This window comes from Kryptolebias marmoratus, linkage group LG4, assembly GCF_001649575.2.
Source record: "Kryptolebias marmoratus isolate JLee-2015 linkage group LG4, ASM164957v2, whole genome shotgun sequence".
Classification (NCBI taxonomy): domain Eukaryota; kingdom Metazoa; phylum Chordata; class Actinopteri; order Cyprinodontiformes; family Rivulidae; genus Kryptolebias; species Kryptolebias marmoratus.
In genome coordinates this window covers 24,940,817-24,963,703 of record NC_051433.1, presented here as the reverse complement: position 1 = coordinate 24,963,703, position 22,887 = coordinate 24,940,817, and the positions used below count along the sequence as shown (strand labels likewise).

Here is a 22,887-nt window from a genome sequence, read left to right as displayed (position 1 = left end):
TGGAGGTCAGAGCTCAGATTTAGCTATAAATATAATCTCTACACTTAGTTATTGTACACACACCCAGCAGGCTCTCTGTGGTTGATGTTTGTGTGTGCTGAATCGTTCCATCATTCATTTCCGTACTTGGGTTACCTGTAGATGATGGTGGATTATGTGCACTGTGAGTGAGCGTGATAGCTTCATATCTCTGTTGACCTTGAGATGTCATTTTACCAAACACACCCCGCCTGCTCACCCACAGCTCTCCCCAACAAATAACTCACCAAATGACCTTAATTAATGGAGTTTCACCTCCTTTCTCTGTCCCATCGCTCTCCCTTGGAATTCTCCTCTGACCAGAAACATTAAATATTAAAATCTCCATCATTTCAATATTTAAGTCAATCAAGGCTGTTGCTCCAGATAAAAGTAGGAGCAATTATCTGTACACTGACAGGAAGATCCATTCAGTGCGATGAGTGTCAGGAAGGGGGAAAATATGACTGAATATCTACTGCCATCCTTCCTCTTCCCTAACATTTTTGTTTTGTTTCTTCTTTTCTTGATAAAAAGTGCTGCTCTCAAAGCTACCAAGAAAACTGATGATTTATGAAGAGTTGTAAAAGAAAGATTTTTGCTTTGTACTGAAAGCACCAGTCATTTGTTCACAGACACTGACAACATGGAAACTAAAAACTGTGGCGCCTTTGTTGTAAACCAAACACAGACCTGAATCAACTAGAGTAGGGTGTGGATTTAATACAGATGCTTATCAGTACTGATATTAAAATTTGGTTCACTCACTCATTATGTAATAACTTCAAATTTTCAGAAGAACTTTATCAATGCAGCTACTGTCTAAAATTCCAAGATTCAATTACTTTCTTCTAAAAAGTTCAAAAGTAATTTGAGATTGTTTCTTTTTTTCCCAAAACAGAAGTTTTGTCAAACTGTAAAGGGAACCAAGATCAAAAGAAATTTTAAAGCTTCTACCAATGGGTCATTAGAGTAACCCTAGTAATCACACACCTGTCTCTCCCTCCTTGATAGCAGTCTCAATAAGATAAGCAGACAGAAACACAGAATAGAAATTAAGCCTTAGAGCAGGGGTGGTCCAACCCTGGTCCTCGAGGGCTACCATTCTGCATGTTTTACTGGTTTTCTTGCTCCAATACACATCTTCATGTTCTGCAGAAGCCTGTTAATCACCCCTTGGTTCAAACCTGGTGTGTTGGAGTATAGAAACAAGTAAATCATGCAGGATAGTGGCACTCGAGGACCATGGTTGGACACCCTTGCCTTAGAGAAACAATCACTGTGCAAATACTATAATTCATCTAAAAAAGAAAATCCTGACCTATAAGTTGTACAAGAGTTTTCTCATTGCACATTACAAAATTTAAGTGTTTATGGTGTATTATGTGGAAAATATAGCAAGTTAGAAAGATTGTTACTTCCATTTTTTAAGAAAACATTTTGAGCTCAGTTATAAAGGGAGTCAAGGAGCAAGGAGGATGTGAGCATTCTGCACTTTTGGGGGGGATTTGAAAGAAAACTACAGGCTCTGTAATAGTGAGAGACACACTGGGTGAAAGAAGATTACATTGCCTAAATTGTATTGTAAACTATATAAGAAGTGTAAAGACTATTGAAATAAAAAATTTGAAAAGTTTAAACACACAAAAGCTTAGTTAATGGCATCATTAGTGATAATGTTTCTTCAAAAGTCAAAAAACATTGTGTAAAAACTATTATTATTATTAAAACAATTAAAAATATAAAAATGCCAGTTCAGTCATGAAAAGTTCAACTTTCTGTTACCTGTTTAAACTGAATAGTGTTTCTACTGTGAAATACAGTGTACCGTTTGAAGTATTTTTTGCCTGGATTTTTCTAAAGTTGTAGGAGATGTGAATCAAAAATTGTGAGAAAAGAATGATAAGCAAAAAGTAATAAAGGTGTTTCAGTCCTTGTGCTCTGGCATACTTAGATACAATATATTCACAACATCACAAGTGATTAAATGGGAACTGTAGAAGTGGTCAGACATTACAAGTAATGTAGTTATGTATTAATAAAAAAATATCTTTATTATTTGTTGTATTTTCATTCAAATTAAATGGGAAAAACTAGGAATTCAAGTGCCTTTCTTTCACAAGCTCACTTGAACAATAACTACAAAAAATGTTGCCTGGACAGGCAAGGGTGATGGCTTTTCACATTAATAATACAGGTAAAGAGCTGTTGCTTTGAAATGCCGCCATCTGAAAGTGCTATATCTCTCATAGTAAGTCAAACAGGCCATTCTTAGTCTGTAAAACAAAAGACAGGAAGAAGACAGCTTGGTGCATTTCATAGAAAAAGAAAAGAAGACTGTGGTAACAGAAAAACGCAAAGATGTTGACTAAAGACAAAGGTGGTGAATGATCGCAGGATCTTTCACAGCATCCAGCAAAGTGAAGAACCCTCTCCAGGAGGTAGCCATATCATTATTTCTGGCTGCCATAAAAGGAAGATTTAACTTAGACAGAGAGAGCTCATGACAGACTGCAAACTGTGCTTAAAACTTAAAGCCCAGATTAGACTTTGCCATTAGATTTGGAGTCGTGTTTTTCATCCAGACATGACTTAGAGTGCAAAACTCACTGTTCTTTTAGAGTTGTTTTGGTCACAACAGAACTTTAAAAAATAAATGTCTGGTTTGGCTTTGTTGCAGAGCATTTTGAGTCTGCAGTCTTTGGCGTCACCAATGTAACTGCAGGGCTACTGGAATGATGCACCAGACTGTGGTTTCTCACAATAAACTATACTTGTCTGGTTTTATTCACAGCCCTCAGTTTTAGGATTTTGGAATCACTTTACAAAAGAATATTAGAATTATAAAACATGTAAGTGAATAACCTATGGAACCAACCTAATCCAAGATGGCCATCACAGCCAGCTGACCTAAATAAAATGGCTTCAATTCAGTCAGTTTTACAGATATTGAGCTAAATTTGATGTGGTAGTCGCTGAAAGTCATTCACAACATGAATGTGACATCTTGCAACAACACATAAGGTTAATTACTGTTATTTTTAGGGTTTGACAAAATAACTTAATCATTTCTCAACATAAAATGATCTTATGATCTAAAACTCTGACATAAAAGACAGGAGGCAATATGTATTCATTCATGGACTTCTAGGTCTTTGATTTTGTTTTGCTTATGATATTTTTTTCAGCTCAGCTTTTAACACTGAAGGCATAACAATGTTTGTGTGTCTGCTCGCAGCAAGAATCTTGACCACACGTGTTCAGGAAGCAAGCTGTGATTGATTTCCACTGCGAAAAGTGTGCGTGAGTATCTGTGGGGTGCTGTGTGGGGGGAATTCAACTATAGCTCCATGATTTCGGATGGTTGCATCATTTAAAACAATGAAAGTAAAATTAGGTGACATGGTTATTCCTAAAAGCCAGAGGCTTTGGAGTGAGATTCTCTGTGTCCCACACAGGATGTTCCCTGCTACTTCTCAGTGCGGGTGTTTTGAGAAAAATCACAGTCTGATTTGACCAAAAAATACTGGATGAGTTCTAAATCCAGATTTATTTATTTTTTTTAAATGTGCACATACTGTACGTTTTCATTTGTTTTGTATACTCATTTCAAGCTTGAGTTTTGTTGATTCTCACTACTTCTTTCCAGCATTTAATGATGAATTGTTAATAATACGAATTCGCCCGCATTTCAGCTCATTTAGGGAGTATAGTTGTAACACTGGGATAGTTGAAACACCAATAATTCCTGAAATCAGGGAGATGATATGAATCATGTGATCATGTCAGCATCCTCCTACTTCCTCCATAATATCATATGGTGGTTGTGCAAATTGTGTTTTCAGGATTTTTGTCCGAAAACCAAATTTTGACCTCAGAAAGTATTTTTTTACCAAATATATTTTATTATGTGCTTCTATTATTGCAGGTAAAACTGTTTGATATATATTAGGTTAAACTAAATAAACTAATTTCAAGACACCATGCAAATACAACTAGCTAGTGATTGACAGGTGGGTTGTAACCAGTGACGTGCGGTGAGGTTCATGGTTGGTGAGGCACTGACTCCTTCAGAGTCAGATTTACAAATATATAAACCCAAAAGGGTAGCTTATTCAATTGGCTACTGGTTATTTCATATCTCATCAGCGTTCTTCACACACACACACAGACACACACACTCTCTCTCTCTCACACGTAAGGTACGTATTAAAGATAAGAGAAGAAAAAATGTTACAATTACAGTTTTGGCAGTCCGATGGAGCAAAACAAAAAATTAACAGCTCGCGGCAGTGCACGTGACTGTCACTGGCCTCTGCGTAAAAGGACAGCAGCAACAAGCTCCCGTTGGCTCACGTGCGCCCCCTTCAGTGCGGCAGAGTACTGCCTGCCTCTCCCTTCGCCTTTTCACTGCGGTTTTATGTCCCCTCAGCAAAACTAAATATGTCACTAACAAACATTAAACATAAATGGTTAAAGACATTAGCCAGACTGTGGAAAATCAGGCTATATAAACCATTATACAGTCCCTCCAGGATTTCGTGGGCATTTTTTGTGACTGTTGCGGGCTAAAATGCCTGGTTTCGCGGGGCATTTTCCTAAAAGTTTTCCCAAAACAGACACAAAAATGAACTACTCTGCAAAGGAAAAGATATGCACCAACACCAACAAAAGACTTGGTGATTAAATAATTTCTTTTAAAAAAATGGTTGTGAAAAACAACAAAAGAATGTAAACAAGGTTTTTATAATTTTGATAGTGTTTTGTGGTTTATGAAGAAGACTTATTTTGCAATTTATAGCACTTCTGCCAACTAAACGATTAAGGATAAACTGCAGACACTTTATTTTCCATTACAGTAATACTAACATTTTTGAGAAAATGCTGCCTTTGCTTAAAGTAAATGAGGCTGTATGTTTGATTCAGAGATGTTGTTTTTTTAGGTTTACACAGTGAATGTGTTTATGTTCCGTTGCTGTTATTACTTCTTGTTGCTAGAGAGCGCTGCTGTGACAGTGCAGGGCAGAAAACACTGCGAGAGAAAAATAAATAGTAATAGTAGAGTAAGACACAGAACCCACATCACAACACTATGTTCTGTAATGGTGTTTCAACAATTACTGTAATAAAGTTTGTGAATTAGAATCACCTCTTATTTCATTACAACTGCCACAACACGTTGATTACAACAGTTTAATGCCAAAGTTTTAAAGAAAGATATTGTGCAATCAGTTAGTGTTCAAGGAATGTGTTAGGGATACATTATTAGCTACTACAATATAAAAAAATAGCTCAATACTTGCAAGTTATAGCCATTTTTGTTTTTGCAAAGGTCAATTAGCTGGGGTAACCATGTTAAATTGGATCAACTCCACAAGTTAATCAGAGGCACCTCCAATAATAACTTTTCATTAAAATCCTTTCAGTTGTTTATGAGGCATTTTGCTAACATGACAAAAAAAAAAAAAAAAAAAAAAAAACATACACGGACTCAGGCACAAATATTAATGCTTTTATTGCTTTGGTGGCAGGTGAGGTGATAATAAAGTATGAACATGATGTGTCATGGTGGTGAGTGAGTAATGTGCTTAAATGAAATGCCCCCCCAATAAAAGTCTGCTTAAGGCCCCATACAACCTTGGGCTGGTCCTGCACCAAAATTATTTCATTGTGATAGGAAGTCTCAGATTGTGCTGTCCTACTATTATTGTTTGTTTGTTTTTCATTATTTTTTTCTATTTTCTTCTAGTCTTTTGTATCAGTGTTCTTTTAAAATCAAGCACCTCGTACTTTTTTGTATTTCCTGCTTCTTATCTCTTGATCTCTGCTCCATACATTTATCCCGGGATGAGATGAGTTCTCACTCCGTGGAATGGCAGGTGCCCGTAGGCTGGTGGCGCATTACTGTGTGCGCTATGCGTGTGTGTGCGTGTGTGAGTGTGTTTCCACGCGTCACCAGTGGGCGCTTCTTCCTGCGCACATAGTAAGAGAGAGCAGAGAGCCCGGGGATGCGCGCAACGTGAGTCTATCCGCTCAGTGTCACCGCTGTCCTCTCCGCTTCCAGGCAGCATCTTGTTTGTCCAGAGCACGACGAAGGGAGCTCGAGGAACACCCTCGGGGTCGTGCACACTTAGCGCATCACCCACTGCACTCCCCTCTCAGACCAGCCTGCAAATCTGCAAATGCACTTTTGATTGTTGGATTAACCGAGGCAGGGGTAACTATCAAACACCGAGGGAGAAGAATTAAGGACAGAGCGCAGCCGCTGTTGGAGCACAGAGCACCTGCTTTTTTCTTCTTTTTTTTTCCTTTGGGTCCGGAGAGGACAAGAGTTGCAGTTATAAAAAGAAAAAAAATATGTGTGAGGTAACACATCTAATGGATACTGGGGCTTATTAATGAAGCAGGTTAATGAAGAGGAAAAAAGCTGCACCATAGGACCAGTAAGTGGGATCATCACTGCATGTCTTTTAAGGTTTTTTGTGTTAAGTTCACTTTTCTTTGCAACTTAATGTAGAGCAGAATAATACAAACTAACAACAACAAAATATATTTTTTGTTTGTTTGTTTGTTTTTTTGTGATTGGATGTGTATTTGTGGTTAGAGTGTGCGCTGATCGCGGTCACACATGCGTGATGCTGATGATTGCGTTTCTCAAATGGTTTGGAAGGTTCTTCTGGGATTTTTCACTACTGGGGCTCATTTCCTTCATCTAGGACAAAGTCCATATGGTGCTGCTCTGCTCAGTCACACAGAGACTCAGCATCAGCACCGTTCTCCTTTACATCTTAAAACTTGGTTCAATGAATGTAGCCTCAGACCAAAATAATAATAAACAAAATCCTGACGTTAAACATAATCTTTGTGTTCTCCATTAATTTCAATAAAGTCCCAGTCATGATAACAGAAGCCCACAGGGGTAGTAATTACTTTAACAGCTCTTCTCTGGTTTATTCTGGGAAAACCAAATATTTGCCCACAAGTATTCCACCAATTTATTTTCTTCCCACTCAGACGGACTGAACAGTAAAAAAAAAAAAAAAAAAAAGGGGGGGGGGGGGGGACGCAGCCAACTGCATCTTCAAAGTATCCTCCTATTCAGCAGGGACTGCAATCTTTCTCCCCTCTATTCATGTTTATTTATAGACCCTTTGCACGTATTTTGAGAATAACAAGCAGTAGCCAAATGAGAGGTGAAACATGGTTTTAAAGCCATGCAGTGAGTTATTCTCTAATGCAGCAATATCCATCCTGGCAGTGCAGGGATGAGTTTGGACTGTGGCACCATTTGCTTTCAAAAGCCCTTTTGATTGAAGCAGAGAGGCAATTACATTCTACAGCAGGTTTCTTTTCTTTTTCTCACAAACTGAAATGAATGGATTGGGGGGGTGGGGGGGGGGGGGAGTATATAGGCTAGGGGGGCCCCAAATGGTAGACCGGGTCTGAGTCCGGCACACATTTTTCTATATTTACAAGAATTTCTTTTAGGTGGCACAGCTTTTCCAGCATTTACGGTGATTCATTGTAGGTGGAGCTGCTTTTCTACAACTTACGACAATTTATTTAGGTTGTGCAGCTTTTCCCATATACAGTAGTTTGCGTTAAGCAGCAAATCCTTTCTAGCATTCACAATAATTCATTTTAAGCACGGCAGCTTTTTTAGCCTTTATGACAATTAATTTTTACACAGGAAGTCTTTCTTGCAATTGATTTTTTTTTTTAGACAGCACAGCTATTTTACAATTTATGGTAACTCATTTTAGGCAGCGCAGCTTTAAATGTATTTATGACAATTTCCATGTCTGGCCTGTGGTTTCTCTCTGCCAGCCCACAGAGAAAAGGAAGTGTCAAAGAGGAAAACTATTATGGCAACACTAAAAGAGAATTTAAATATATATAATCTGGTCTGTTGCTTGAAAAAAAATTCTTTATGCAGACCTCACTGAATTCTAATTGAAGACCATATATACATTGGTTTTATATTTATATACACACAAAGTTATATATAAATAAAAGAGGCTCACTTAGTGTGTTCACTCCGCATTTTTGACCTCCAGTCATGCGTTTTGCAGCTGTATCTAGGATAGAGGAGGGTCTGAAGATGTGCATGGCTGATGAAAGGGATTGGAGATGGATCACGGCTCTCCTCTCTTTAAGGTGCACTTACTCCCCTGTCCTCGTGTTTGGCATCAGCTGAGGGATGCAGCCGTGTTTAACACTGAACAGAGTCACTGGGGGCATCCTGCTGTTTTCCTGGGAATCTGTGATTTCTCACGTGGAAGTGCACAGCTGGATATCTGTACAGCATCCTGCCCAGATGTTGAAAGCTGGAGTGCTATAATCAGATTTAACAAAAAAAAAAAAAAAAAGCCAGTCTGTCACTGTTTTGTGTTTGTGAAAAAGCCCATTTTGACGAGGAGTGCTGTCATGCTTTTCACTTGAGTGATATTTAGAAAGCTGAGCTCCTTTTAGTTACTGCCGCATTTTGCTTTCATGCATTCAATCCTGACCTCTAACAGCATTGTCTTATTTACATGTCAATCATACATGTGAAGTGCTTTCACTTCTCTAATGCTTCAATTAAAGTAGGAAAGAACATGCTAATATCTTTAACAACTGCTAACCTTGCAGCTAATGAGACCAAGCTTTGTAGACAATAACATGAAATGACTCTTTATCTGAAACCTTAATGCATTTTGTGTCATTGGATACATTACTTACTCACATGAGATCCCAATTTAGCGCTATGGTCCAATCAATATCAAACAACTACTCCTTTGATATTCGTTTTCAACAAGTGCTGTAATCCATGAAACCTTACAGGTCATTTACCTTTTATTACAACCCATAAGGACATTTTAAGAAGTAGTGTGATTATAGACAACAGGAAGGAATACTATATAAAAATTATTATACTTATTTAACTATTCATACAAATACTATTTGAATTTAAACACTGGAGCAGTTATCTTTTACAAGTATTTCTTTTTTTTTAACAAACCTCTAAGTGTTCTTAAGTAGGGGAAAGAAAAAGGTTAGGCTGTTATTTTACAAAATGCTTTCATCATTGTCACATGTTTGTCACCAACATGTGACAACAAATTTATCACTTCTGAGTTATATTTAGTCGTTGAAGTGTCACCACATTTATAAAAGCACCCGTTCTGATTGGATCATGGTCATTATGCTACTTGGCTGGGACTAGAAATAAATTATTGTTGAGACCAAAATACATTCTTTTTTTTTTACAACATGACTGCCACATGTCAACTCATGTAGTTGGTTGCCCGGGCGACACTTAAAAGGATAGTCTGGCCATTTTTGAAGTGATGTTTTTTCAGGGTTGATAGTTAGTACCTTATCAGCCATGAAATCAGTCATGTATCACAGAGTATGAAGAAAAGCCTGAAGTTTTTTTTTTCAATCTAGGATAATTTCTAGGCTAATTGCTAGCCTTACAAGGTCCCGTATTTTATTGTTTTTGTAGGCTTATAAAAACAACTCTTTCTCAGAAATGTCTTACTAGTGTTATGGAACTTTATACTAACTAAAATTAAAATGCTACACTTTTGCATGTAACCAATTGTTTAGTTTGTCGCTGTTTTTCTCAATCAAACAACAACAACGTTACTAAATGTTTACAATCAAGTAACCTGTAAGCTGTAAGCTGTAAAGCCATCCAATTAAAAAAAAATCACAATTGTTTTTGTGTGCAAAATTGTATTCTTGGCGTTGAACATGATTTTATTGCCCACCTCTGCTCACATTGTAACCCCCTTGACAGATGCCCCCACATTTGATTTTCATCTACTGAAATACACTTGAGAAATAAAGACAGGCAGATTTAGACCATTTTTTAAAATTATTGTTGTCTATCATTGGTGCAGTTTTTAGACCTGAACATGGTTTCTGTGTCAAAATACAACTCTAATGCACTTAAGATGGGTTGGCGATGACTGCATAAAAATCAGAAAGGTTTGAGACAGACTCTAGTGAAAACTATGATTATCTTGAGTACAAATTTGTTGCACAAACTATTTTTTAATATGTTCATGTGAACAGATGTGGACACGAAGAAACCCACTAAAGTTTTGAGACATTCTGGAGACGCTCTTGCAAATGCCATTCACCAAGTAGTTGCAGCCCAGTCAGATACTGCCTTTGAGGTTGTAAAAATTTCATGGTATGGGGGTAAATTTCATTCCTTGTTTTCTGTCATATATAGTTGTTCTCATATCCAGTACACCACATAGCCTTTAAGTAGAATCATAGATCGTAACTCCCTAAAAAAACAAATGACCACTTAATGTTCTTGAAAAGATGGCATAATTTGAGAAACGTTGCCATTAATTTAGAAATTATTTGTTGATCACCTGGCTCATGAGAAAGGTAAGAGCTGATTGTGGATTCCTTGTTTACAGAGCAGCTGCGCATTCAAATTGCGTCCAGCCCTTGTTACGGCTCCTTGTCTCAGGTTTTCCTTCTGAGTGATTATACGGAGATGGCCTCAGATAGCCATAACGACAAAAAACGACATGGGAATGAATGCATCATATGCTGCAGTGAATTTATACCCATTCTGCTGTTGGTGTTCAATTTGGCCGGAATGAGTTTTTTTTTTCTCATGGCATCATCTGATATTTGTAGATCCCTCTAGTTTGTGTTGCTTGTGTACAGCATGTGATCTGAATGCAGACCTTGAGCGTGTGCACCCTTTGATAAAAAGTCTCCTTTCCTCCCTACCTGATTAGATTCTTTTGCAATTATGCTGCCCTGGGGGTGGGGGCTGGGGNTGGATGCCTTTAACCACCTCTCCTATCAATTATGCACCAAACAACAGCCCCACTAACCAAGAAGTCATCTCATTTACTCTGGAATGCGTTTAGCCAATGACTTCCATTAGGTTTAGCTTCTGTGGAGGTGAAAGTGCAATGCCTCATTACATTTGGCAGAGCAATCTTTCGCTCATCATTTCAGCTGAGAAAGCTGAAGAGAGGGGTGAGGGGTGGGGGGAGAGCCACCCCATCTTCATTGCTACAGATCCCAGAGGGCAGGAGTTGTTTTTTAGGTTTCTATGTCCAGAATATCGTGTTCTTTTTCTCTGATTTCCAAAAGCTTTAGGTGTTTATAGCTCTGAAATGTTTGACACTGGTTCAGGGTTTTGAAGGTTAGAAATAGCAAATTTTCTGTTTTTAGGAAAAAGGAAAAAAAGAAAATTCACCTGTGTGAACTTAAGGTCCTAACCGAGAAAAATAATCTTTTGAAAATGAAATTTGTTTATACACTTCAAAAAAGGAAATAAATATTCATCCCTATACTGAACTTTTTTTAAAATTTACAAAACTCCAGTACACAAAATGCTCCAAAAACATCTTGTCAGCTTTTACATTCTGCAGAATGAAGTTGTGGTCAAATTTCAAGGACGCTTTTTCCAAGGGAATTTTCCTTTCATGATCTCAGAACTTGTAGAACTGAAGAGTCGTGATGACGAGGTTGGATCATCCTGAAAGCGGATGGCAGTTAATACTACACTCAAACTGAAACATGCAGCCCACATTTTTCTTTTCTCTCCTGTAAAATCTCAAACCGTGTAATCCAATGTGATGGGTTTTTAGAGTGGCAAAAAGCCCACTAAATTTTGAAAGACATCAGGAAATCCACTCTGAATTTGGCTGCGCCCACAATTATACAAGATGAGAAACAATTACTGGCACCAGGACAGTCCGGGAAAGCCAATACTGGTCATTAAGTCAGGATCAAGAAACAGCATGGTTTCTTCCCATTGCAGATTCTACCATGCATCCCACAGCTCCATAAAATTTCTAGCCATGCTTTTCACATCAAACCCAAACTACAAACCTGCATGTTAGTGGCACAAGGAAGCAGTTAATATGTAGGTCTTATTCAAGAATTCCAAAGATAGCCCTGGGTTAATCCACACAACAGGGCTGTGTTGTAAGGATAAGGGGTTGTGTTCAATTCCTAATCCTAAGAGACGTATCGTTTTCCACTTGCTGTGATGTAGGTCAGAACTGAAGCAAAGCCCCCCCTGTCCTGTTCCTCTAAACTGCACTGTTAGAGCCCTCCATTCTATAAAAGAAAACTTCCACTGTCCTTTTAGGCATTATTGCCTGCTGTCAAAGGTGAGAGGCAATAATGATTTTGCATGTATCTGTGCAAATGTTTGTTTGTCTGTACATTTTGCAAAACATGAACCAGTGGACAAATTTTAATGAAACTCTCAGAATGCAATCACTGGATGAATTTCTATACCTGAATAAGATTTGGAGTCAACCCAATTCAAGATGGCTGCTTTAGGCAAGTGAACTTTAACAGCACAAAAGTAGCTACACTTAGCCAAATTTATAGATAATAAGTTAAAATTTTGTGCAGTAGTTGCTGAGAATTATCATTAACACTTACTCTGAACACTGCACACTGTGCAATGTTTATGCTTAAAACTCTGGCGTCAACCCTGTCTGTCTGTTTGTAGAATACCTTTGGAGTCACCCCAGTTTCATATAGTCACCTCAGCTAAGCAACCCAACCCAACACAAAAAAAGGCTATAACTCAGTAAATTAAAGAAACATTGTGCCAAAATCTGGCGTGGTGGTAGCTGGGGGTCATTCATCTAACATACTCCGAGCACTATATATTGCACTTTATTTATGCTTAAAACTTTGACATTAACTGTTACGGTCAACACGCTCTGCTTGTTACCAAAATGTCTTATGAACCATGGGACAAATTGTAGTGATACTCTCAGAAAGTAATTATTGGTTGTACATCTAGCAAATACAATATGGCAATAAATTGGTCCGTTTTATGGATATTGAGCTTAATTAGGTATAGTAGAAGCTGAGAGTCATGCTTATTACATTATTTAAGTGCTAACACATCTTATCAGATCTCACAATATAAGATTGTGTTTACCATTATTTTCAAGGTTCGACCATAAATTATAAACTATAAACTCATCTCTTCTCATTATATACGCAAGTCTTATTAAAACTCTGGCAAGGAAGGTGACAGATAATATGCATTTCTTCAATGAATGTTATGCCTTTAATTACTGACAGATTTGAACAATAAATAACCTAATGGTACCATGCATTATTAAAAGACAACAAAATAGCTGTAGGACTGCAGTCCTTTACAGCAGGAACAGGCTGTCAGTTTTGTTAGTCAGCAAAAAAATGTTAATCTGTATTATTGTTTGTGTTAAGTGTTCATGACTTCATCATAATATTAACTTGCTAAGCATTAGATCCAGTGAAGTCAGAAACCTCTCAAATAACATTTTTTTTTTAAAAAAAGGTCATAATTGGTGCAGTTGACTTAGATTTATCTTGAAATTAGCCTGGTGTGGTGTATATATGCTGCAATTCCCATGATTTAATTTTAGCATAATACACAAAACATGTTCAACCTATTATATGTGGCATGCGCTTATTATTAGTAATAGTAATGTTATTTTAATTAAGTCACTAATTTGATGCAGTTTTTATCTGACTACTACCCTCAAATGTATACATACATCTTTATTGTTTTGTGTGTAGGGAAAACAGGACTGTTGGTTTAACAAGCAGCTATAGCATCTATTGTATAAAATATCCCAGTATGAACAAAAGAAAACTATAATTCTCATACATCAGTGTTTTGTATTGCATGTTGGAGAGTTGATGTAGCTGTTGTTCAAACATTTTTTTTCCAAAGGCAGTTTCTCTGTCTGCAAACAAACATCTTTAATCATTATTGTTCCACTCAATATGTTGGACATAGGTGTGCTAATTATATTATGTCTTAGATTGTTTCCAGTTGTGTTCACCAAAGTTTGACAGATATCTAGTCTCTAACAAAAACAATATTCAAAAAGCTTCTGAAAGAGAAACAGAACCTGAAGTGGGTCAGGGTAACAGCACATGTTCGTGTCAAATGATACCAATGACGTGCTGTCAATCACTGATCAGAAGCTAAACAGTAAACACTTGCCATTGCAAAGTCCCTCCATCAGTTTGCAAATATATAATATAAAAAACACCATCTATCTATGGGAAATAAACAACTACTTCTTTGGGTACTTTTTATGTTATTAAAACAATAAATGTAAATACATACCTTTTACACTACAAATAGCAATACTTGAAAGAATGTCTATCATCAGCTGCCTTGCCCCTGCCCTGTTTGCCCCAGTGGGTAAGGAGGTTGTTGGGGGTTTGATCCCCAGCCCCTGCAGTGTGCTGAAGTGCCCTTGGGCAAGACACTGAATCCCCCACTGCCCCTGATATGATTACTAGTGTATGAATAAGATATACAAAATGGCTCTATGTGGTGTGTAAAATACTGTATGAGTGTGTGTGAATGGGTGAGTGAGAAACATTGTAACGTGCTTGAGACTGACACAGATGTTTGGCCATCAGGACATATTCAACACGATTGGCAGCTGTTTCAGTTTAGGCTTTTGGGAAGACTGTGAGGAAGACCAATATTGAGAAAGATTCATGACTGAAATTGGCTGCAACTCAATGAAAGGATTAAAATTTAGAAAAAAAACCTGTTCTGATAGCTTTAATAACCAACTAAAACATTGCAATCAATCTATAAATATGATGATTAACTTCCTGGGTAACTGGGAAACAAAACAGCCAACAGAACAGCCAATGGAATATTTCTTTTCAAAATGTAATTGTCTCAGTGCTGCATCCAACAATATGAAGTCACTTTAGCGTTCTAAAAATCAAACAAACAGAAAAAAAATACTGTTCTCTGAGGTTTTAAGTTTATTTGAGTTAACTAATCAGATTTTGCCGTTTTCGTTTGTGACCTTTTATTATCTGTTTTGTTTATGATTTAATGAAATGTGATTTTTTTCAAATTTATGTGGAAAAGAGAACCCAGTAACTTTGCTTAGTAGGCCACTGAACTTATAATTAAAGTAGGATGAGCCATTTTGTGAAGCACTGGTACACAGTTTGTCAGTTCCTTTTAATAGTCAATTTTTTCTTGCCTCTCTTTAAAGCTGAAGGAATGAGCTTGTTAGGCAGCATGAGAAACATGCACAGTTAAAGAAAACACAGCCATTTAGCAGCTGTTTTTTCTTCTGTGCCACCTGAAAATTGCACCGCTGGCTTATATCTCTGTGTTTTTGTCAGCTGCTATGCCTGTTTTTCCACTCATTGCCTCTCACTTCTTCAACATTCACTTTCCTCTCACTCACTGTAACTCAAAAATAATAAGAACCAATTATGTAAGTTAGTAGCGCTGTAATCATGTTGTTTTTTTTTTTTTTGCTGATGTTTTGAATGCTTGTCGTATTTGGATCAAAATGTCACATTTTAATCACACCCATAATTACTTTCTCTTCAGATTAAATTCTTCTATTCAAGAGAGAACATTCCATTCAGAAGCAATTGGATGAGAGTCTCATTAGCCCTCGGCAACTAAAGATGATGTTACCATGGAAACAAATTGTTCTGCTATCAATCACCGGATGCCTTGCAGGTAAGACATCTTAGTGCATATTGTATTTCAGTCTCACTACACTGCATCTTGATGTCATGGTTGATGTCTCCAGAACATTTCTCCTAAACACGTGCTGTCTGGAGTACATTCATTACAGATGATTACTTTGGGTATTGTTCATTTTTATAAAGTCTCACAGGCTGCATGTGTGTCTCGTTTTTAACAAGAAGTTCTTTTTTCTAGAATATGTTTTAGTGATGAGATGACAGAATTAAAAAAAATGTTAATGATCTTAGAATATTGTTTAGCCCATAAAGGTTATACTGATTAGGCTTCAGTAATTATATACCTGGACAATAGTTCAGTGTGATGTCCTTCACCATTCCCTGGTTTACTGCTGCACATTTAGAGAACACTGTCCAGGACAACTGGGACTTCAGTCCTGTTCCTGTTTATGGCCTGTCCAGATCATTATCAGGATCTATGCAATAAATCCAGCTTCATATTTTAGCACAATCTACTTTCTACCATGCCTCGTTCTGCCCTTGCTCAGCCACCTGGGATTCGAGCAGGAGAGGCAAAGACACTCTACCAGAATGTCAACCCTTGTTCAAATGACATTGTAGCTCCCAGTGAATGTTATTCAAATTGGCTCATGGGTAATTCACATACTGTGCCCAAGGGAGACAGATCCAAGCAGTCTCACCTTCCTAGCAGACGAGTGTTTTTAGCAGGGCCTCGGTCTCTGCCGTGGGTGCTAGTTTTTCGTTGGTGTTTTGATCGGGAAATGGTAGCACCTTGAATGCAACTGTAGCTAAAAACAGTCATTATCAACAGCCAAAGTGGCATTTTGTTCTGGAACAACTTCAAAAATCACACTGACACTTTAAAGGCTAGCTTATGAGGCATTTTAGGTAAATTCACACGAATAGACTGGCAGACTCAACCTTAGGAATGGATTTGATGCAATATTCTGGATCATCTTTTCATACATTTATTTATTTCCAAACTCTTAAGTTTTATATTTTTTTCATTTATTTAAAACAAACAAAAAACAACAAAGAAAATCTTCTGGCCCAACTAGAATCTAAAATCAGGTGAATAGAAGTTCATGAAAAAATTACACGTACATTAAAATTTAGACGGTAGGTAGCAGCCAGGTGCTGCAAATTAAATGCATAGATTACTGATCATCAGCAAGTGTGACCACTTCCATAAAAGCAGAAGTGTTAACAGCCTGCTGATCTGGGTTAATCATTTGTGTTAAAAGGATTCCAAAAAAAGAAAGACCTATAGTGTAAAATAAGCAAGTGAGAAGGGTTAAAAGGACATTTTCAAATATTTTGGAGTTCATTGTCATAAATTACAAAGAGTTGTTGAAAACAGTTAGTGGAAAACATTTAGAAGTCCCAGCAAATTCACCCTAAAACAAGCTTCTGCATTGCTCAAAGAACAGACATAATACAAAAGAGAGTACAATTTGAAAACGACAGAATGAGGATGATTTGTTTGAAAGTGTTTGAGAAAGTCTCTTCTCTAACATTTGATTGCATCTGAAAACAACACAAAACTTGTTAAACAATGTGCTTCAGACAGACAAGACCACCACAGGGATGATGTAAAATAACAAACAGCACCATGTTTGTAAAAAGCAAACACATCATATCAGCACAAACACTTCATACCAACTGTCAGCACGGTGGTGGAGAGCTGATGATTTGGGCTTGTTTTGCAGCTACAAGACCTGGGCACCTAATAGTCAAACTAAACTCCTCTGTATATTAATGCATTATAGAATTAAATGTGAGATATTTTTGGCCTACAGACAAAACTTTGCTAAAATAATGTCATCTTACAAGAAAATGATTCCAGAAAACAGTAGCAAATTTAATGAATTTAATGAACTGAAGCATCACTGTAAAGAGAGTGGGCCAAATATATTTTACAACAATTTCATATGGATTAGACTTTATGTCTACTAAAGATAGTAATCCCAAGATGTAGAATTATGCAATGTGCTTAGTTTCAAATTTGCGTGAAAAAATGATGCAATTTAATAAGTAATGTGTTGTTCATCTGAGGCTGAATTAACCAAATTTTAAGACCCGGTAAAACCAAGCTGATTTAGTCTATTATGTCATATGTGAAATGTAAAATCAGAGAATTGCTTTGCAACCCAGTTCTGAAATTTCTAAAATAAATATGTTTATTGGTTTGTTTGTTTACTCAGTAACTAATGTACCTATGAAACCAAAATTAGGAATAATCCTTGGCTGATCTCATTTCTCCACCTGTTTTGGTTTCTTGACATATCACCACCAGTTCAAACCACATGTAGAACTGCTAGCCACATGCTGCAATCTGTTAGCAGTAGGATATTAATTAGACCTACTCTGGCCGTCTGTTGGCTCTGCTTTGATTTAGTACCAGATTGTGTTCCACATCCCTTCGTTTTAGGCTGCTGGCAAACAAGTGCATCTTATGGCCCCTATTAGCTGCTACGTGTGTAGTATGACATAGTTTTTCTTAAAATAGATCACTCCTCTTTTTATATCCACTCTGTCACTTACAAGGAGTCCTTAATTACTGACGAAATATGTGAGAATTGTCTGTCTGTATCAGGCGTTGACTCTTGTTGAGCACTTAACTTTAGTTTTCAGCTGCTGTTATCATTACATTGTCTCAGACAGGTAATTAACATAAACACCTCTGTTACGTTGTGTCAATCAGGCAGCTATGTGGGAGTCAGTAAAATGTTAAAGCCAACAAAACATTTACACTGTTGTCAAGGCAGTGCGTCATAAAACGTGTCTGTATTTTTAATTTATTTTCACTGAAAAAAGGGATTGTAAGATGGATCAGATGTTGGACAAACAATGGACTGATGGCTGAAAATATTCAAGTATGGCCCAAACTGTGTTTACAGCTAAAGGCCTAGCGTAGGCCTAAATGTCTATTCCTTAAAGGAATGTAAATTCCCCACTGCCTTTCATACCAGTGCTTGAGACTAAGATTATCTTATGTTGCATTATGTCCATTTTGGCTAAACCTTGAAAATAACATTATGCTCAGTCTTATGTGAAATTGCAACATCTGGCATGATCTGTTAGTGCTTGGAGTGTGTGTTGTGAATGAATTTTAGCTACTACCAGACCAAATTTTTGCTCAGTATCTGTAAAAGGGACTGAGGTAAGGGTTAGGGTTGGTTGTGTAGGCTAAGGGCAATTAGCTGTGGTGGCCATCTTGCATTGAGTTGACTCCAAAAGTTAATTAGTTGTAGATTCAGCCAATAAATACTTTCTGAGGATTTCATTCGCATCTGTCCAGTGGTTTATAAGCTATTTTGCTAACAGACAAACATCTCTAACTCCAACATTTAATGCAAAAGTTTTAAGCAGAAATGAAGTGTAATGTGTTGTGCTCAAATTATGTGTTGGAGATAATGCTCAGCTACTATCACAATAAATTTAAGTTAAATAAAAACTGACTGAAATATAGCCATTTTTGTGTTTGCTAAGGTCACTTTTCTGTGGCAGAAGTGAATTGACTTCAAATCAGAATCTGTTGTAGATGAGCATTCAATAATTACTTTCTGAAAGTTTCATTAAAATCCATTCAATGGGTTTTACGATATTTGGTACAGACAAACAAACACACATCCACCCAATCTAAAAAATGTATTAGCAATCAGATAACCAGATACAGAGTATATTAGCATTAACATTAAATGCCAAACACAGGTGAGTGAAATTTATTCTACTAGTAGCAACATAAACAATGAACACAACATAGCCTGAGCAGCATTCAGGTGTATTTCTTGCACATCTCTGTAAAAACCAACACGGTTGAAGAGAAAGACAAAATACTCTTTATAGTATACTGAAAAAGTAACATCGACTGAGTGTTCCTGTAGAAGATTAACTGTTTGTGCTTACAGTGTGTATTCTTCTATTTTTTTTTTAAGGTCAAAGAGACAAATTTTCTAGCTTGTACAACATTTTCTGCTCTCTGCAGCCTGTACAGAGGATGTCATATTTCAAGGGCCAAGATGGAGGACACAGCCCAGCGACCTCATTTTGCCGATCAACTCCCCAGACCACCAGGCGACCATCACGTGCGAGACAGAGGGGATCCCTTCGCCGCAGTACAGGTACACCACCACAGCAAAAAGTCTCGGCCTCAGCCGTTCATGTTCCCCATGCTGCACATCTGCAACGCACGGTGAAAATCCAGCAGGGCCTAATTGGTCGCCTCCTTGCTGCTTCCATGGAAATCAAAGAGGGCACTGCTAGTTACTTCTAAATAATTTTTTTTAATGATTTCTGGTCAGAAACGCTTGAGAGAGAGATAAGACATCATCCAAGAAAAAAGAGACAGGCTTCAAAGAGCAACAGCTTAATTGAGCATCCATTTCTAATTGAAAAAAGCTTATCTATTTTCAGCCTGAGCTGTGATGTGGAGTTGGAGTCAACTGTGGTTGATGAATTTATCCGCAACTAAGGATGAGTGAGGTTAACTTTGATAATGAAAAGATTTAAAGCGCTGTGCCTACTAAAGATTTATAAATTGGTGCAGGGCTTAAGAAATCATTAGAAGAGAACAGGAAATCCCTGCGACTCATTTGCACCACAGATCCTTTGATATGACTCCGGCTATTCCCTGGCAGTGAAGTGAGCTCACTTGAAAATAGCAGCTGTCTTTTTTTTTTTTTTTTTTGAGTAGATTGTGTTTCGGAGCTTGGTCAGTGCCACACAGATGCACAGCAAGCAGGGTAAAGACGCAGTAACCTTGTGAGTGACATTCTGTTCAATGCTTACATTTCCTATATTGTGTCTGTGCGGAAAACATGGCTGAGACGCAGCAGCAGCGGGGGGTATCATTATACTAATAGTGCAACCTGAACCATTCCACTGAAAAAGGAGAAACCTAAACTCGCATCATTTCACCTACAACTTAAGGTCCTCTTATGTTTCACTTGTTTTGTTCTAAAGGTACTTTACAATGTTAACTCAACAGTAGGAAACATTGTTGTCAGAATGATCGGTAGCTTCTCCTCCAGCCGAGCTAGCAGAGGACTGACGTAACATTACAAGAGTGTGTACGCACAATTATCACGAATCGAGAAAAGATTCTAAGAGTAAAGCTGCTCCAATCAATATTTTACACAAACAACAACAATATGTAATAAGAACATGGTTCACTTGTTGTGACTTACCCAAAGAGATTTATGATCAATGCTGCAAATCCCATTAGCTTTATGGAGGGCATTGGTGTTTTCCAGCTCATTGTCTTGATTTTATGTTCAGTCGCTGCCTTTGTCAACTTGGTGGCAAGCAGCAGATTTCAGCTCAGTTGATACAAGACCAAAAAAAAAGGTCCTTGGCTGTCCTAAATGGCCCTTACTTTACTTACCTGGGACGAGCTTGTAGAGAGGTAAGCAAAAAGTGACACATTCAGTAACTAATGTACCAGATGTGTTTGTCAGGAGTAGGCGGAGAACAAAACAATGGAGGGTTAACAATAGAGTTAAATTTGTCAGGTCACATGAGTGCAGATTCTAATGTGTTGGCTGGGTGTGTAAATTAGTAGTCTAATAACTTGTGAAACATTCAAGGCTCTTGTTGGTCACTAATTTCCCATTATTTCAGAGCACTCTGCTTCCGTTTGCACTGCTGTACCAAAACAACACACATATCTCAGACTGCCAGCGTTCTTCTGGGTCAGTTGCTTTACTGCTCGGAGTCACTGCCCTCAATTATGAATATGAATAGATGGTGAGACCAGCTTTAACAGGACAAATTGATGTTTGAGTCTGCAAACTCCCATCACTGCAGATTGACATGTTCTGTAATGCTTTTAAAGACACTAGATTTTTTTTGGTCCACAATTTTACTTTAAGGGAAGACTTTATTTTGTCCTTATTTGGATTGCATCAGTTTTTCTGACACTGATTGTCCTTGACTTGTTTCCCTTCAGGCAAGGGGATGACTTTTTTTTTGGCCCTATGAAAAAATAGAAAGCATAAATTCCTTGCAATTTATTTCACTGACGCTGAAATTAAAAGTTGAAGATGTCCCAAACAGGCTGAGAGAAATGCCTTTAGGAAGTGGTCATGCTGTGACTATCACTGGAGTGTGCAAACTATGCACGAGCCTATACCCTGAAAATGAGCATTATAACTCTAATTGGTTATGGCAAGCAAGAGGGATATTACAGTCAGAGCTGCACATTTAATTGCCACAGTTACTTTAGATATTAAGGGGAAAAAAAACCTTCTTGGTTTAATATCTGTGCAGAAAGTTGGCCCTTCATGTCTTTAATTTATTAAAGGCAGAAAACTTCTGAAGTGTTTGTAGGAGCGAGACTAATTCCAGTATTTATCACAGTTGAAGTGGACAGTTTTTACCCTATAGATTAGCTGAATTTATACAATATACCTTAATAGAGAAAGCAGTTACCAGAGGTCAACTGATTAGGGATATTAAATGGTCAATGCAGCTGTTGACATTTTTATTAAGCCAATTTGTTTTTTAGCCCAATATAATAACTGTTCATTCTTATATTTTCTATATTTGCTCGATGCTGTTGAGGGTCAAAGGGAGCTGGTGCTTATCTCCACCTGTCATTGGGTGAGAGATGGGTTACACACAGAGAGGTCGCCTATTCATCGTCATAATTCTCGTAGTGCTGGCCAAAGATGTGCCTATTTTTTTGATTGACTTAGTGTGTGGATTGCTTAAAGAAAATGGGAAAAATATCCCTAAATAAATAGACATTTATTTTGCTTCCACAATTTTCCACTGGAACACAAATACGATGGGTAGCAAAACTTACAATTAGTGTGGCTGTGGGTTATATGAATCACTAATGTGGTACAATCAAAACAACTGAACCTTTTGAAGAGAAGATCAGTGTTTAGTTCTGAACAAAAGCTTCCATTTCTTTATTTTCACTTTGTTCTGACAACCGACTAACTAAAATGTGCATGGATAAATGCAATACAATTCAAAGTAAAACTTGTTAAACTTGTCCTTGTAGCCGACACTTTGTCCCTGACAACTATGTAGGAATATCATGATATTTCTGGTGTAATGTAAAACTGACAGTGGTGTAAAGGTTCATAAAACTTGAACCGCTGTCATTTTTGAAATTGGATTTAAGACGGCAGCAATCCACTTTAGTACCCCGCCCCCTGTGAATAGCTGTTTGGTTATGAATACAGTCAGAATCTAGACTGGATTCAGTATATCTTGTTTTTGTTTTAATTGTTTCTCTTCAATTTTTATTTTATTTTATAAGAAAATGCACATAATTTATTACATTAAATAATTAATTATTTATATATATATATATATATATATATATATATATATATATATATATATATATATATATATATATATATA

General features: G+C 37.3%; 1 protein-coding gene across 2 annotated transcripts in view; it reads left to right on the top strand.

The window, feature by feature from the left end:
* Positions 1-5,791: 5,791 nt before the first annotated feature.
* Positions 5,792-22,887, top strand: part of cntn3b (contactin 3b) — an 82,336-nt gene continuing 65,240 nt past the window's right edge. The window contains exons 1-3 of one of the 2 annotated variants that reach the window (XM_017426957.3): positions 5,792-6,461; positions 15,386-15,520; positions 19,496-19,631. In XM_017426957.3, coding sequence (XP_017282446.1) covers positions 15,466-15,520; positions 19,496-19,631 — 191 coding nt within the window. In that variant the 5' untranslated portion in view covers positions 5,792-6,461; positions 15,386-15,465. The remainder of the gene's footprint in view (positions 6,462-15,385; positions 15,521-19,495; positions 19,632-22,887) is intronic. The other variant, XM_017426956.3, reaches the window with a different exon arrangement.